The sequence below is a fragment of the Myxine glutinosa genome, chromosome 13, assembly GCF_964187855.1.
Source record: "Myxine glutinosa chromosome 13, kmMyxGlut1.1, whole genome shotgun sequence".
NCBI classification, from domain to species: Eukaryota; Metazoa; Chordata; class Myxini; order Myxiniformes; family Myxinidae; genus Myxine; species Myxine glutinosa.
The window spans coordinates 16127055-16144838 of record NC_136273.1 but is presented as its reverse complement, the minus strand read 5'-3'; the positions used below and the strand labels follow the sequence as shown (position 1 = coordinate 16144838).

Below are 17784 nucleotides of genomic sequence, written 5' to 3'. Positions count from 1 at the left end.
CTTGGTGGTGAGGTGTTTTGAATTACTTGGTGGTGAGGTGTTTTGAATTACGTGGTGGTGAGGTGTAATCGTCCCAAACTTCCAGTCTGCACCTACCCCTCCCCTAGGTATGTGCTGAGGGGTTCTTTCTTGGAAAAAAAAACATTCAACCTAATTCTTCAACCTAAATTGCCTATAAAAATGGAATATCACAAACACAACAAATACATTTGTGCAAAATAATTGTTTGCATTATGATTGGTGTAAATCATGACAACACAGCATCTCAGGTACAGTCATTATCCTCAGCTAAAATAAGCCCTTTCCTCAGTAACGACGCGTGGTAAGGCGAGCGCAGCGAGCCGAGCCAAGCCAAGCTCGTCTTTCTATATATCTACATATCTGGGCAGTGTCTGTGTTGAAACTGAAGTACTCCCTCAAACTTTTGTTTCTGTGGTTGTGAAGTGTTTTAATAACGTGGTGGTGAGGCGTTTTGAAATACGTGGTGGTGAGGTGTTTTGAATTATGTGGTGGTGAGGTGTTTTGAATTACGTGGTGGTGAGGTGTTTTGAATTACGTGGCGGAGGTTTTTTTTTTTTGGTTTTTTTTGTATACAAGATCGAGGCTCATGAAAGAGCTAACATTAATCACACAAAAAGACAAACCGACACACAAAACACAAAAAACAAGGGGAGCGGTAGACAAGATGGGGAGAGAGGGGGAAGGACACAAAAGAGAGGGGGAAGGACACAAACGCAACATTTGAGAGCAGGGACATCGGGAGGACTTGGGGGGAGGTGGGAGAGGATTAAAACATATGAACACTGCAAGGACTCTGGGGTGAATTACCGGGGGTAGAAAAGATCAAGGTTTTCGATGGGGGAAGATAAGAGATGGTGGTGAACAGCTGTTTTAAAGACCTGGAGGGAGGAGTGGGATTGAAGGGAGTGGGGGAGTTTGTTCCAGAGGCGGGAGAAAAGGGGAATGAAAGAGTGAAGGTGAGCAGAGAGCCTAGACTTTGGCAGTTTAACCAGAAGAGGGTTGCAGGCAGATCTTGTGCGACCTGAAGGAATATTGGGGGGACAGAGCACAGAGAGAGCTGGGGGAGCAAGGCCGGAGAGGAGTCGGTAGAAGACAGAAAGACCACCAACCTGCCTGCGGTGAGTGAGTGAAAGGCCCTCGGCGTTGACTACATCGCAGGAGATTCGAATGATTCTGAAAGCTTTGGCCTCAACAGCGTGAAGCCGAGCAAGGTGTGAGGCAGGAGCACCAGCCCAGAGGGGGGAACAGTATTCCATTGAGCTGCGGATGAAAGCCTTGTATGTGGTGAGGAGCTCAGGTGTGCCAAGGAAGGACTTCGCACGACGGAGGATGCCCAGTCGGCGACTGGCTTTGGAGGCCAGCTTGGAAATGTGGTTTTCCCAAGAAAGATCATGGCAGATAGTGAGACCCAAAAGCTTGAGCGACAGAACTTCTTGGAGAGGATTGTTGAGAAAGTAGATGGGAGGGTTGTCCAGTCGGTCCTTTCGGAGAGACATTGTAAGAGTGTGAGATTTGTCAGGATTGAAAGACATGTTCCACTTGTTTGACCAGTCTGTGATTTTGTCCAGGTCTGCAGAGAGTGAGGAGGCTGCAGACTGCCGATCTGAGGGATGAGGAATGGAGCGACAGAGAGTAGAGTCGTCAGCAAAGAGATAGAGAGGATTTTCAAGAGAGTCAGAGAGATCATTGATGAAGACCAGAAAAAGCACAGGGCCCAGAACACTACCTTGGGGAACTCCAGCCTGAACAGGAAGAGGAGATGAGAGAAACCCATTCAGGGCCACACGTTGACTACGACCAGAGAGGAAGTCCGCCAGCCATGCGTGGAGATTTCCATGGATACCAAAGGAGGAGAGTTTGGAGAGCAGAGCAGGGTGCCAGACCGTATCGAAGGCACGTGAAATGTCAAGGGAGACAGCTCTAATTTCCTGTTTGGCGTTGAGGACCTCCATCCATTGTTGAGAAAGCAGAAGCAGCATGTCCAGAGTAGAGTGACCAGGTCTGAAACCAAATTGATGATCAGAGATCAAGCCATTGGAGAAGAGGAAAGATTTAATATCTGAAGCAATGATGGATTCCATGACTTTGCTGATAATTGGGAGAAGGCTGATTGGTCTGTAGTTACTGGGATCTGTTTTTGCACCTTTTTTGTGCAAAGCGGTGATGTTGGCTGATTTCCAAGCAGATGGCAGATGACCTTGAGCAAAAGAGAGGGTGAAGAGAACAGAAAGAGGGAGTGAAAGTGCAGAAGAACATGATTTTAGGACCCGTGGGCTGATGCCGTCAGGACCAGTTGCAGAATCAGAGTCGAGGGTTGCCAGAAACTTTTCCACCTTGTCAGGAGGAAAGGACACAGAGTCCAGGAGCAGCTGGGTACGACTGGGTACGGTGGGTACAGAGAGGGATGGGTTTGGGACACAAGATTTAGAGGCAAACACAGAGTTGAGGCATTCAGCTTTTTCACGTGCGGAGTCAGCCGTTAAGCCGTTTGAGGTGAGGGAGGGGATGGAGGGGGAACAAACACCAGAAACAGATTTGACCAGATGCCACCAGGATTTGGAAGAGGGAGACAGATAAGAGAGTTCGGTCTTGAGAAGGTGAGATATTGTTTCCTGGCTCTCCTGAGGGTGGACACACACTTGTTTCGGGCTTTGTGAAAGGAAATGAGATTTCCTTCCGTTGGATTTGCTTTCCAGGAGACAAAAGCAAGTTGTTTCAGGGCAACAGCCTCACCACAAGATTCCGTGTACCATGGACGGGAGGAAGGGTATGACAACTGAAGACGAGATGGTATAAATCTGTGCATGAGAGAGAGCAATTTACTTTGAAAGAATTCCCAGGATGAGTTGATGTCAGAGGCGGTAGAGATGGGAGACCAGTCCAGATGATTGATGGCTGCTTGAAGACCGTGCCAGTTGGCCTGAGTGAAATGCCAGACTCGTCGACGCTGAGGAGGCTCTCTGAGAATGGTCAGAGAGATGTCCACTTTGACAAGCACATGATCAGATGAGCCGATTGGAGCAGAAGAAGAGCAGCAGACATTTTCAGGGAAGTTTGTCATAACCAAATCCAGAAGAGAAGATGCTCCATTGACTGAGATCCGGGTCGGGAAATTGACAGATTGTGTCAGTCCCAGTGAGTCGCAGAAGTCCTTTGCTGAAGAGCCATGGCTGGTGAGAGAGGTACCCACACCCAGCCAACTGGCATGGTAAGTGCAGGTGGTGAGGTGTTTTCAATTATGCGGTGGTGAGGTGTTTTCAATTATGCGGTGGTGAGGTGTTTTGAATTATGTGGTGGTGAGGTGTTTTGAATTACGTGGTGGTGAGGTGTTTTGAATTATGTGGTGGTGAGGTGTTTTGAATTACGTGGTGGTGACCTGTTTTCAATTTCGTGGTGGTGAGGTGTTTGCAATTTTGTGGTGGTGAGGTGTTTGCAATTTCGTGGTGGTGAGGTGTTTTCAATTTCGTGGTGGTGAGGTGTTTTCAATTTCGTGGTGGTGAGGTGTTTTTAATTACGTGGTGGTGAGGTGCAATCGTCCCAAACTTCCAGTCTGCACCTACCCCTCCCGTATGTATGTGCTGAGGGGGTTCTTTTTTTGAAATTGTATTAATTTTTTTTGACCTAAATCTTCAACCTAAATTGCTTATAAAAATGTAATATTACAAACACTACAAATAAATTTGTGCAAAATAATTGTTTGTTTTATGATTGGTGTAAATCATGACAACACAGCAACTCAGGTACAGTCATTATCCTGCCCGTTCCTCTGCAACGATGCGCCAAGCACCCCACAAGTCTGGCCTGTATTGTAGGGTAGTAAGAAGGAAGCCATTACTCAAAAAAGCCCACCCTTCAGTCCTGTTCGAGGTATGCAAAAAACCACTCTGAAGATTCTGAAGCCATGTGGCAAAAAGTTTTGTGGTCTGACGAAACCAAGATGGAACTTTTGGGCCTATATGCACAGCACTTCACCCAAAGAACACCATCCCCACTGTGAGGTATGGTGGTGGCAGTATCATGTTATGGGGATGTTTCTTATCAGCAGGGAGTGAGGCACTTGTCAGGGTAGAAAGGAAAATGAATGGAGCAAAATACAGAAAAATCCAAGAGGAAAACCTGCTGCCGTCTGCCAGAAGCCTGAAATTGGGACGAAAGTTCACCTTTCAGCATGACAACGACCCGAAGCACACAGGCAAAGCTACACTGGAGTGGCTAAGGAGCAAAAAGATAAATGTCCTTGAGTGGCCCAGTCAGAGCCCTGACCTAAATCCAATCGAATATCTGTGGCATGGCTTGAAGATCGCTGTCCATAAACGTTCCCCACGCAATTTGACTGGGATTCAAGAATTTTGTACAGAACAATGGGCAAATCAAGGTGTGCAAAGTTGGTAGAGACCTATCCCAACAGACTCACAGCTGTAATTGCTGTCAAAGGTGCTTCCACCAAGTATTAACTCAAGGCGGTGGACACTTATCCAACCAAGATATGCTAGTTTTGTATTTTTTATTAAATTTGTGGAATTTGTTTTTCAGTTTGCGGTTGTGAGTTACAATGTGTAAATAAAGGTATGAGTCTAATATGGGAAAATTATTTCGAATATGAGTCTAATAAATAAAGGTAAAGGTATGGATAAAGGTTGTCTGATTTAATGCAATTTATTTCCAGGCCATAAGGCAAAAAACAAAAGGTGAACATTTTGAAAGGGGTTGTAGACTTTCTATAGGCACTATGTATACACGTGTGTGTGTATCATATATATATATATATATATATATATATACTGAAACGCAAAAGAAACTTACCACATTTGAAACCTTTAAATATCAACAATAACACTGCGTGTAGTAAATGTGTGAACTTATTTGTGGACAATAGTGTCCTCGCTGTCAGACAAAACGGTCACGGATGGTCACTTGAACCTTCAATGGTCACTTCATAGCACAGCTGTTGAACAGCCGTTTTGACTGTCAGTGATTAGCCAAGGGGTACGGGATGATTTTAATGAGCTGCACGTGATGTCTTGATATTGGCTTTAAAAAGGCCAGTGCAAAATGGGCATTTTGACCGAAAAATTTGACCATTTTGACCAACTTCAAAAAGACCGAAAACACAAAAGAAACTTACCACCTTTGAAACCTTTAAATATCAACAATAACACTGCGTATAGTAAATGTGTGAACTTATTGGTGGACAATAGTGTCCTCACTGTCGGACAAAACGGTCACGGATGGTCACTTGAACCTTCAATGGTCACTTCATAGCACAGCTGTTGAACAGCCGTTTTGACTGTCAGTGATTAGCCAAGGGGTACGGGATGATTTTAATGAGCTGCACGTGATGTCTTGATATTGGCTTTAAAAAGGCCAGTGCAAAATGGGCATTTTGACCGAAAAGTTTGACCATTTTGACCATTTTGACCAACTTCAAAAAGACCGAAAACGCAAAAGAAGCTTACCACTTGTTTGAAATGTAATAAAATTGTAACAGTTCAAAATAAAACAAACCAACAATTGCTAATTGAAACATTGGCATTTTATTGATGACATGTCAGGTTTTTGACCAAGATACACCATCTCATCAGTTTGTTCTACAGTACAGAACAGCACAGGGTGCAATGTCTGTCCCCTTTCAATAGCGTGTATGGCCACCATTGTTTTGGATACAGGCAGTGCATCGTCGGCGTATACTGCCTACCAGTCTTTGGATGGATTTCTGCTGGATTCTGTCCCACTCAGTCCTCAATGTCTGAAGCAGCTCTGCCCGTGTCCTGGCCCTGCCAACTACGCGTCTCCCAAGCTCATCCCACAGGTACTCTATGGGATTCAGGTCAGGGGAGAGCGCAGGCCACTGCATGGTGTTGATGTTCTCGCCTTGGAGAAATGCAGTGGTAAAGCGAGCAGCATGGGGACGAGCGTTGTCATGCTGAAAGGTTCTCAGTTCTGGGTGGTCTAGCAGGAATGGCAGCAGATGAGGTCGCAGGATGTTATCCACATACCGCTGGGCGTTAAGATTCCCATCCACAACCACCAGTGGCGTCCTGTACCAGCCTGATATGGCTGCCCACACCATCACACTTGGGCCACCCCACCTGTTGGCTTGACGCACGCAACAATCGGCATATCGCTCGCCAGTTCTTCTCCAGACACACTCACGCCCATCAGGACTGTCCACACAGAACCTTGACTCATCGCTGAAAGCGACCTCGTTCCACTGCGCCAAGGTCCACCGCTGATGCTGCTGGCACCATTTATGACGGTTGCGGCGATGGGCAACCGTCATCACGGGGCCTCTGTATGGTCCTCTGGCAGTCAGACCATAGTCATGCAGTCGTCTTCGTGCAGTATCATTGGAGATCCGTGGGTTTGCACGCCCCGGAGTTTCTGCCGCAGTGCGGGATGCTGGACGGAATCGATCCCGCAGGTGACTTCGGACCATCTGCCTGTCCTGCCTTGCAGTGGTGACTCTTGGCCTCCCTGATCGAGGTCTGTCATCTGCAGAGTTGTGGAGGGTGTCTCTGTCCACCAGGGCCGATATCGTCTGGTGTGAACAGCCAAGGCGACGTGCCACCTCACGGTAGCTCAGTCCGCCTTGCAGCATGCCCAGGGCACGCTGCCATTGATCCCTCGACAATCGTGGCATGTTGATTGAAATGCCCATTTTGCACTGGCCTTTTTAAAGCCAATATCAAGACATCACGTGCAGCTCATTAAAATCATCCCGTACCCCTTGGCTAATCACTGACAGTCAAAACGGCTGTTCAACAGCTGTGCTATGAAGTGACCATTGAAGGTTCAAGTGACCATCCGTGACCGTTTTGTCTGACAGTGAGGACACTATTGTCCACAAATAAGTTCACACATTTACTACACGCAGTGTTATTGTTGATATTTAAAGGTTTCAAAGGTGGTAAGTTTCTTTTGCGTTTCAGTATATATATAAAAAAAAAAAAAAAAAAAATATATATATATATATATATATATATATATATATATATATATATATATCGTTAGATTAAATAAGACGCGGACGTAGCTTCAGGACGTCGATCTTTAATTGATTAAAGATCGACGTCCTGAAGCTACGTCCGCATCTTATTTAATCTAACGATTATATATTCAATACAAATGAGACGCCCTGCTCGTACTTTGGAGTTTCTACTATTTCTTACAGTTATATATATATATACTGTATATATAATTATATATATATATATATATATATATATATATATATATATATATATATATATATATTTATATATTTATTTATTTATATATATATATATATATATATATATATATATATATATATATATATATATATATATATATATATACATATACATATATATATATATATATATATATATATATATATATATTATGTGTGTGTATATATATTTATATGTGTATATATATTTATATATATTGTTGCGGTTTTGAGAACCCAACACGGGTAAAAAAAAAAAACCCACCGTTTAGAGGCCATTTTCTCCCCGCAAAGCGGGGGTTGGCCTTTTCGGGGACCGTGGTAGTTGTTGTTTTTTGGTCCCCTTTTTGAAGCAATGTTTTACGGCCGGATGCCCTTCCTGACGCCAACCCTTTTTGCCGCCTTCAACGACAAACAGGGAATTACCAGTGAACTGGTACTCAATTAGCCGACCTCGGAAGGATGACAGGCTGAGTCAACCCCCCTGGCATTAATTCGGCGATCGACCGAGATTCGAACCCAGGATCCTAGGATCCTAAGCCGGCACCCTAGCCGCTAGCCCAACACCAGGGATCTGGCTAGCCGCTAGCCCAACAACACGGGTAACATCATTAAAGGTTAAAGGTTGCACCCCATAGATAGGCCACAAGCAACGCTTAGGTCACCTTAGGACGTTAGTTATTTCATAGTATGTGTTTAGATAAGGCCATGTCCAATAGTTGCATCTGCGTTGTGTAAAACAAATAAGAGTAGGCCCCATACGTCCATTTTGCAGCCTCCCTTCAATCGACGCCATTAAGCGCTAACCAGTCTGTACATCGCCCTCGCTCTTTAGGCTGCCAGCAGCCTTCGCGAACTCGTTGGGCTTCCGCTCAAACCAGCCCAAAGGCCACGAGGTAAGGCCCAAAAAGGGGGCGGAGCGCAAGGGTGGAGGTGCGGCCACGTCAAGCAGCCATCAAGGCGGAGCCGGTAAGTCCTCACCAGCCAACCAGGGCTCGAGTGAGATCGCCTGACAGGGTGTGGCTACAGATTCGAGAGGGTTCGCTGGGCGTGGCAATATAACCCCTTGCGCGAGGCCCCCACCTCAGTTATGAGGAGAGAGAGGGCTTGAACATTGTACCTGAGTTGTGAGAACGGACGCAACTGTGATCATTGTGAACAAGTTATGAGCGGGAGAGAGAGGCGCTTGACCTGGTCGAGAGTTGAGTTACGGGAGAGACGCTTGAGTAATTACGAGAGGAAGAGACGCGCTGTGGCAACAAGCTTTATAGAGGGCGGGCGCGCGGCACTCATTGCAGAGGACTGCAGCGTGCAGAAGGACATTGGGGAAGTGGCGCATCGATCGTAACCTTACCGGGCGCGCATATAAAGGCGCAGGTGCAAGTATTACGTACGCCGAATCTAATCGCCAACCGATCCCCCGAGATATAATTGTCCGCATCGCGCCTACGCCACGGGGAGAGCTGCCTGCCGTATTCCACCATCTGCACGGTACGAGTCGGGGACCGGACGAGCTGTGGACCCTTGGACCCTCAACACCACCATCTACAAACCCCGTGTGAGTGACCCTGAGAGTGAACGGGCCCGTGTCCAGGGAATAAGTTAAGACTGTTATTAAGGCTGCCCTGTGTATCTGCTTCTTCCTCTTCCCTGTACATTCCCTTCTTTCTTTTCCTCTTCTAATTGTACAAAGTGTTAATAAATTACCTGTTCTTCCTGGTTTCCTCTCAATTTGACCGTATCAGTCTTTTCTCAATTGGGTAAGCGTGGCACGATTAGTAACCGCTTACAATCGGGTTTAGTACCTGCTAACGGCCCGAATCACGGCTCGCTTCGCTCGGCGTGTCCACTAACGCCGTGGTTCGGGCGGGATTTATTTCCTCGTTTCCGGTCAGCATTAGTATGTAGGTAATAGGACCAAATTTGACCAACAACCCTATTTAACGCTGCCCGGGAAGGATGTTATAGCCCCCGGGATCGCGTCGGCCAGATAAAAGACAAGGGGATTAATCCCCCCTTAATAAGGGGAAGGCCGACGTTTGGAGAACCGCAATAATATATACGTGCACGCACGCACGCACGCACGCACGCACGCACACACACACACACACACACACACACACACACACACACACACACAGTCACACACACACACACACGTGTTTAATCCTGCTTTTTTAAAATCAGAATTGAATCCCCCAAACCCTTCCCTCCTTGCTTCCACCTTGTCTTTCTGAACAGACGCAATTTGTCCACCTCGTCTGTCTGTACAGACGTCAGTCAGTCTATGATCGAGGAACTACTTGATTTCAATTGAATGTTATATTTTGAACACAAATCGGAATACAGACCTGCAGTTTAGCAGTAATTTGGCAAATTCTACCAAATCTCATCCTGATCGTGCATGAGCACAGAGGAGTAAGGTAATTTTTTTCATTTTGTCTGCCTGTCCGGCAGTCAAACAAAATTTAAAATCATTCCAAACAGGAGCCTTACTGTTTCTGAACTAATTGACAGTTGTTCTAATATGTCTATTTTCCAAGAACTAACAAACATGCACGAATAACTAATCTAACGTGTTAAATAAGGTGGTGTCAAAGACCGTGCATAAACGGTGGCAATCTTATGGAACTTAATTTTTTTTGCTACGGCCTTTAAAACCTTTATTTTATTTCAATTTAATTACATACTTGAATATTGTAGAACACAAATCACTTTCCCTACGCTTTCAAAAACCTTCACTTTAGCACGACCAATCAAATGTTTTTTGCAGTACCAATCAAATCTTGACTCGATCAAATATCTTGAGGGGAAAAAATGACATGGGAAGGGTCTTTCAGCTTTGGGGAATACCGATAGTCAGACAAAATGGTGGCTCGTAGATCGTGCTTGGAAACGCAAAGCAAAAGTTGAAAAGATCCTTTCCATGTTCTTATTTTCTCAAGACTGCGTGGGAAAAGGTGCTCTGAATCCTACTTTTTTCTGTTCTCTTTCCTCCCCATTATTTCTCCCATTACGGCCGCAGCCTTCCAGTGCCTTTGCACAAAAGAGTGTGGGCATTGCATGCATTGAAGGCCAAGGAAATGCATTTTGAGGTGGACTTCTATCGGCAATTGCATGAACTGGAACGGAATTTGGTGTTGTGCTGTGCCGACTTGCGCGAGAGGGTACTAGAAAATGCTTTTGCATTCTTTTTAATTTCTCCTCCTCACTATTTTCCTACCTCATGCCTTGATTACTGTCATCTAATTTATTTATTTGGAATTGTGTATTGAGGTTGCTGCTGATCTCCGTGCATGTTTTGGTTCTAACACTGGCACAATATTTTTTCAGCGAAGGCAGATAGTCATGGGAGACTCAGAACCAACGGAAGATATTAGTGTAAGTGAAGATTTCTGAATGCAGGAGCAAAGGCATAATTGTGTCTACCTGTATACGTGCTTGCAGGGCCGAGATTGGGTAAGTGAATGAAAATACCTGGAGAGGAAAATATGGATGATTGTAATGCATGTCGGGCTTCTGCTGGTGTTCACCATTGTCAAAACATCACAATTATGACTGCTGGAGAAATATTTTTTTCCATGATGGGGGCACACCCTATGCAGGAATAGGTGGGGGTGGGGGTGGGGGGGGTGGGGGTGAAGGATGTGGCTTTTCTATAGTGCATCCAGTCTATCGGTCTTGCACCCTCTGAGTGCCTGGTGAAACTCCCAAAATCCAGAATCACTGCACACTTCACTCGTTCGTTCTTATTTTTTCCTACTTGTGGAATTAACTTCCACATTCTTCAATATTCTTCCCTCCAGGTTTTCAAGACAGCTATTCACCACCATAGCAGATCATCCCCCATCCAAAACCATTATCTTTTCTGCTGCTGCCATCCCTTCTCCCCACCCACAAGCCCAACTCCTTCCAAATTTCCAGTTTTACCTTTCTGAGAGTTTGCTCCTGTATCCATCTTGTCCTCCTCCGCTCCTACTCTTGATCTTACCCACATCTCTGGATTGTCCGTCTCCATCTATTTTGTTATTTGGCCATGTTGTTGGTGTCCCCCCCCCCCCCCCCCCCCCACCCATCTTTCTAAATCAATAATTAAAGAGCGGTTTGAATAAAATTTTAAGCGGTGAAACTGCTTGAATATTTGGCTATGTCCTTCCAATTGGTCCATCCGTCAAAAATGAAGAACCTCTCTAACCCCCACCATGTGTAATTCTAGAGGGTTATAAAGAGTAATTCTAAAGGGTAATTCTAATGGGTTTCGTTTGTTTCTAGGCTTTGCCTATTTCATATTAAAATGCCAAACTGAACTGCTTACTTCGGACATGGGTGCGATTTTATTTTATTTTATTTTATTTTATTTCTTGTATTAAATAGTCCTCCATAGTTACCTCATGCACCCAAAGGGAAAAGCAGGGTTAGGCAATTGGTTCACTTATGTCTGTCTGTTCTTCTGTCCAGAAACGTCAGTTTGTAATTGAGGAACAACTTCATTTCAATTGAATGTCATGTCTTCAACATGAATTGGAACACGAGCCTGTAGTTTATCAATACTTTGTCTTTGAATTTGTTCCGATTGCGCATGTACATTCATGGGTAATGAACGTAGAGCAGCAACGAAGGTTGGAAAGGGTGGAAATGCGAATGGTTCGACGGATGTGCGGAGTATCGTTGAGAGAGAGGAAGACAAATGATGAATTGCGAAAGATGATGGGAATAGAGCCTGTGATTGATGCTGTGAAGAGGAACAGGTTGAGATGGTTTGGTCATGTGTTGAGGAAGGATGAAAGTGACTGGTTGAGAAGAGTGATGGAAATGAATGTAGAAGGAAGTAGAAGACGGGGAAGACCGAGAAAGACTTGGCTAAAGATGGTGGAAGAAGAAATGCGGGCAAGGGGGTTAACAAGGAGAGATGCAGAAAATAGGGCAAAATGGAGAAGATTGTCATGGGGACCGCAAGGCTAACCCCCGCTCTAGCAGGGAAAATGGCCTTTAAAATGCATGTTGTTGTTGTGTATTGCTTTTATCGCTTCCTCAACTTCCTTCTCAGTTATCTTCTCTGTCGGTCCTAAAACTGGGTTACTCTCTGTGTTGCCATCCCATTCATTCTCTGCATTCAACAGCATTTCCATATGTCTCTTCCTTCTACCTTTAATTCCATCTGGGTCCAATAAGTATTATTTGGCTCCAATAGAAAACAATGCTTTTTTGGTCTGTCTGTCGAACATTTTGGCTCGATTTGGAAAAGAAAAAAAGCAAGAGCTTCCAGAGCAAGCCATGGCATGTGCAGTTATTGTGATGTCTGTGAGAGGGTCTCGTCAAAAGGTAAATATGCTGTTGGTGTTTGTTCATGCTTTGCCCCTATTAACGCACCTTCCTCCCACCCCCTCCCCATGTTTAAAAATATATTATTTTAATAATAATACGCTAAATGTATTGCTCACAGAAGGGAGTTGTGGATGTCGAGAAATGAGACATGTCATTCACGCTACATTTCACAATTCATGCTACATAGTAAACTGATTGTGCATGTGATCATGCAAGGTTTGTTTGCTTTTTATTTCCAAAGCCATGTTTTGTTTCATGAATATGCTGCTTGTGTACAGACTGAGTTGGAGGCCAAATTGTGGCTTGATGGACCGGGAGGCAGTGCAGTTGCTTCCAATAGCAATATGCCTGCAGGGATCCCAAACTTCTGGCTTACTATATTCAGCAATGTTCCTCAACTCAGCGATATGATTCAGGTATCAAGCAATTTCAGTTGGACTTGCCATAATTGTTACGGCATCATTCTGTGTCACCTCAGAGTACAAAAAGCCTCATTTTGCCAATGCTTTAAGGTCTCTGTTCTGTAGTGTGTGGTTTTGAGTTCCTGTCTTGACTCCGTGCTTCACATTCACAGGAACACGACAAGCCAATCCTGAGGTATCTCAAAGATGTCTGTGTTATCTACTCATCTCCTGGGGAGCCCATGGTATGATTGATGGTGATTCCCTTTTCTTTTCATTATTCCTGAAGACCTTATTGTTGCATAGTGGTGTTCATGGCTTTCTCTGGAAATTGTTGGGTAATTAATTGGCGTTTAATTCACTGCCTAATAATTGCCTCTGCCACCGATGTGGACAGAGTTTGTTTTCACCCTTGTTTCTGTCTGTTTCACTGTGAGCAGGATATCTCGAAATGTAGTGGACGGATTCGGACGAAACTAGGAGGACAGATTGGGTGTATGATGAGGACGCATTGATTTGATTGTTTACAGATCCAGATACGTGAATTTTAAAAAGTGATTCTTCATAATTGAGAGATGGGGCCCAAAAACGATATATAGTCTGATATTTCAAAAAGTTGTGGATGGATTATGAAGAAACTTGGTGGATGAGTTGGTTAGGTGACAAAAACAAGCTGATTCGATTTTGGTTTAGGTCCAGATCTGGCTTCGCAGTGGGGTACAAAGCATAAACTGTTCAGCCTGGCAGAGTTATGCACTCTACCGAGTGCCGTTCTCGTTGTGCATTGTTACTACTTTTTTTTCTTTTTGTCTGCAGAGCTACCAGCTGGATTTTTGCTTTTCCCCAAATGAATATTTCAGCAACTCAACTCTTACCAAGACGTACCATCTGAAGAATGAGTTTGATTCAAGCAATCTGTTATCTTTTGATGGCCCTGAAATAATCTCATGCACAGGGTATCGCTCTCCACTATAATCTATTGTTATCTAATAATTTTCTTTTTTCATTCATTGTTTTATTTTTTCATCTCATGCCAGTTGCTTTTGCATTTGTTCCATAATCAGGAACAACTTTCTTCTTTGTTTAACTTGTCAAACCCTTCAGTCTGCCATGTTGTCTTATTTTCCCATCTTTATCCACAATTTATATTCCAATTTGAGTATTCTTCATTGATTATTATGTAAAAGGAGTTTCTTTCTACATTCCGATTTTTTTTTTTTTGGTGTCATCTTGTACTTTCACTTTGACTTTCAATGTATCACAGGCATCCCTGTGGAATATTTGTTTTTTTGGTGATCCGGCAGGTGTTCCATTGCGTGGTACAAAGGGCGAAATGTCACGGTGCGCTTGTTACAGAAGACGCAGAAACACCGTAGCCGAGGAATCATCCGAACGGTCACAAAAGAAATTCCCAATGACTCGTTTTTCAACTTTTTCAATCCTCCAAAAGGTATATACAAAAACAAATTCTGCTTGTTCCTTTGTTTACTCCCATTTTTACATTTTCTTCATTTATATATATATATAATTATATATATATATATATATATATATATATATATATATACATACATATATATATATATATATATATATATATATATATATATATATATATATATATATGTATATATATATGTATATATATATATATATATATATATATATATATATATATATATATATATATATATATATATATATATAATTATATATATATATATATAATTATATATATATATAATATTTTTTTTTTTTTTTTTTTTTTTTTTTTTTTTTTTTTTTTTTTTTTTTTTTTTTTTTTTTTGTATACAAGATCGAGGCTCGTGAAAGAGCGAAAATTAATCACACAGAAAGACAAACAGACACATAAAACAAATAACATCGGGAGCGGCAGACAAGACGGGGAGAGAGGGGGAAGGACACAAACACAACATTTGAGAGCAGGGACCGAGAGACATGGAGACATCGAGAGATCTGTGGGAGGGAGAGGGCTTTGGGGGGAGGCATGTGAAGGGGGGAGGCATGTGAAGGGGGGGAGGCATGTGAAGGGGGGGGGGGGTGGGAGAGGTATAAACATATGGACACTGCCAGGATTTCCAGGAAATAAGTTGGAATTTCAAACAAGGTGGATCTGGGGTGAATTAGTGGGGGTAGAAAAGATCAAGGTTATGGATGGGGGAAGATAAGAGATGGTGGTGAACAGCTGTTTTAAAGACCTGGAGGGAGGAGAGGGATTGAAGGGAGTGTGGGAGTTTGTTCCACAGGCGGGAGAAAAGAGGAATGAAAGGTGAAGGTGAGCAGAGAGCCGAGATTTCGGCAGTTTAACCATCAGAGGGTTGCTGGCAGATCTTGTGCGACCTGTAGGAATATTTGGGGGACAGAGCACGGAGAGAGCTGGGGGAGCAAGGCCGGAGAGGAGTCGGTAGAAGACAGAAAGACCACCTACCTGCCTGCGGTGAGTGAGTGAAAGGCCCTCAGAGATAGCTTCATCGCGGGAGATTCCAATGATTTTGAAAGCTTTGGATTCAACAGCGTGAAGCCGAGCCAGGTGTGAGGCAGGAGCACCAGCCCATAGGGGAGAACAGTATTCCATTGAGCTGCGGATGAAAGCCTTGTATGTGGTGAGGAGCTCAGGTGTGCCGAGGAAGGACTTCGCACGACGGAGGATGCCCAGTCGGCGACTGGCTTTGGAGGCCAGCTTGGAAATGTGGTTTTCCCAAGAAAGATCATGGCAGATAGTGAGACCCAAAAGCTTGAGTGACAGAACTTCTTGGAGAGGATTGTTGAGAAAGTAGATGGGAGGGTTGTCCAGTCGATCTTTTCGGAGAGACATAGTAAGAGAGTGAGATTTGGCAGGATTGAAAGACATGTTCCACTTGTTTGACCAGTCTGTGATTTTGTCCAGGTCTTCAGAGAGTGAGGAGGCTGCAGACTGCCTATCTGAGGGAAGAGGAATGGAGCGGCAGAGAGTGGAGTCATCAGCAAAGAGATAGAGAGGATTTTCCAGAGAGTCAGAGAGATCATTGATAAAGACCAGAAAAAGCACAGGGCCCAGCACACTTCCTTGGGGAACTCCAGCCTGAACAGGAAGGGGAGATGAGAGAAATCCATTCAGGGCCACACGTTGACTACGACCAGAGAGGAAGTCCGCAAGCCATGCATGGAGATTTCCATGGATACCATAGGAGGAGAGTTTGGTGAGCAGAGCTGGGTGCCAGACCGTATCAAAGGCCCTTGATATGTCAAGGGAGACAGCTCTGATTTCCTGTTTGGCATTCAGGACCTCCATCCATTGTTGAGACAGCAGAAGCAGCATGTCCAGAGTAGAGTGACCTGGTCTGAAACCAAATTGATGATCAGAGATCAAGCCATTGGAGAAGAGGAAAGATTTCATATCCGAAGCAATGATGGATTCCATGACTTTGCTGATAATTGGGAGCAGGCTGATTGGTCTGTAGTTGCAAGGATCTGTTTTTGCACCTTTTTTGTGTAAAGCGGTAATGTTAGCTGATTTCCAGGATGCTGGCAGATGACCTTGAGCAAAAGATAGGGTGAAAAGCACAGAGAGAGGGTGAGATAGAGCGGCAGAGCAGGATTTTAGGACCCGTGGGCTGATGCCATCTGGTCCAGTTGCAGAATCAGAGTCAAGGTTTGACAAAAACTCCTCCACCTTGTCAGGAGAGAAGGACACAGAGTCCAGGAGCATTTGGGTTCGACTGGGAAAGGTGGGAACAGAGAGAGATGGGTTTGGGACTAAGGATTTCGAGGCGAACACAGAGTTGAGGCATTCGGCTTTGTCACGTGCGATGTCAACTGTGTGGCCATTTGAGGTAAGGGAGGGGATGGAGGGGGAACAAACACCAGAAACAGATTTGACCAGACGCCACCAGGATTTGGAGGAAGGAGACAGGTTGTATGTATTATATATATTATATATATAATATATATAATACATACACACACACACACACATGTAATATGTATACAGTCACGTGAAAAAGTAAGTACACCCCATGTAAAGCTTTGACTTTTTCAACATATTTTGACATACAGCTATGTGATCTTCATTTCAACAATATTGATAGATAAAGGTGATATAATATAACAAATATCATGAAACATTTACATTTTGTAGTCCATTGTATAATTTAAATAAACATAAATGCAAATTTCGCATGTGGAAAAAGTAAGTACACCCCTACATTTATCACTACTTCAAGTACCGAAAATTAGAATCAGGTGCACCAGCTCAGGTGCAAATGATTAGAACATCGTTGGAGAGGATCTTGGAGGAACCTGTCTTATTTAAACCTCAGGCATTTAGTTTGGTTTGCTCTTTGTTGTTGAAGTGTGCGGCGTCACCATGCCTAGATCAAAAGAGCTCTCTGAGGCCTTCAGAAAGAAGGTTATAGATGCCTACGAGAAGGGATTTAAAAAGATCTCCAAACAATTTGAAATCAATCATTCGACTGTCCGGAAGATCATCTACAAGTGGAGAAGATTCCAAAGAACTGCCAACCTGTTCAGGCCAGGCCGTCCCTGCAAGTTCAGCCCGAGAGCAGACCGCAAGATGCTGAAAGAAGTCTCTAAGAACCCCAGAATGTCATCAAGGGACCTACAGGTAGCTCTTGCCACCGTTGATGTCAAAGTGCACGAGCCTACCATTAGAAAGAGGCTGCACAAATTTGATCTACATGGGAGGTGTGCCAGGGGAAACCTTTGCTGTCCAGAAAGAACGTCAGGGCAAGACTAAAGCTTGCCAATGAACACCTAGTCAAAGACCAGCACTTCTGGAACAATGTGCTCTGGACAGATGAGTCAAAG

At 44.0% G+C, this 17784-nt stretch overlaps 1 protein-coding gene across 1 annotated transcript in view; it reads left to right on the top strand.

The window, feature by feature from the left end:
* Positions 1 to 17021, top strand: part of LOC137438627 (nucleosome assembly protein 1-like 4) — a 75191-nt gene extending 58170 nt beyond the window's left edge. Inside the window, exons 4-10 of the mRNA XM_078766984.1 lie at positions 10257 to 10398; positions 10565 to 10612; positions 12835 to 12972; positions 13131 to 13202; positions 13774 to 13913; positions 14262 to 14407; positions 17014 to 17021. Of these exons, the coding sequence (XP_078623110.1) occupies positions 10257 to 10398; positions 10565 to 10612; positions 12835 to 12972; positions 13131 to 13202; positions 13774 to 13913; positions 14262 to 14407; positions 17014 to 17021 (694 nt within the window). The remainder of the gene's footprint in view (positions 1 to 10256; positions 10399 to 10564; positions 10613 to 12834; positions 12973 to 13130; positions 13203 to 13773; positions 13914 to 14261; positions 14408 to 17013) is intronic.
* The last annotated feature ends 763 nt before the right edge of the window (positions 17022 to 17784 follow it).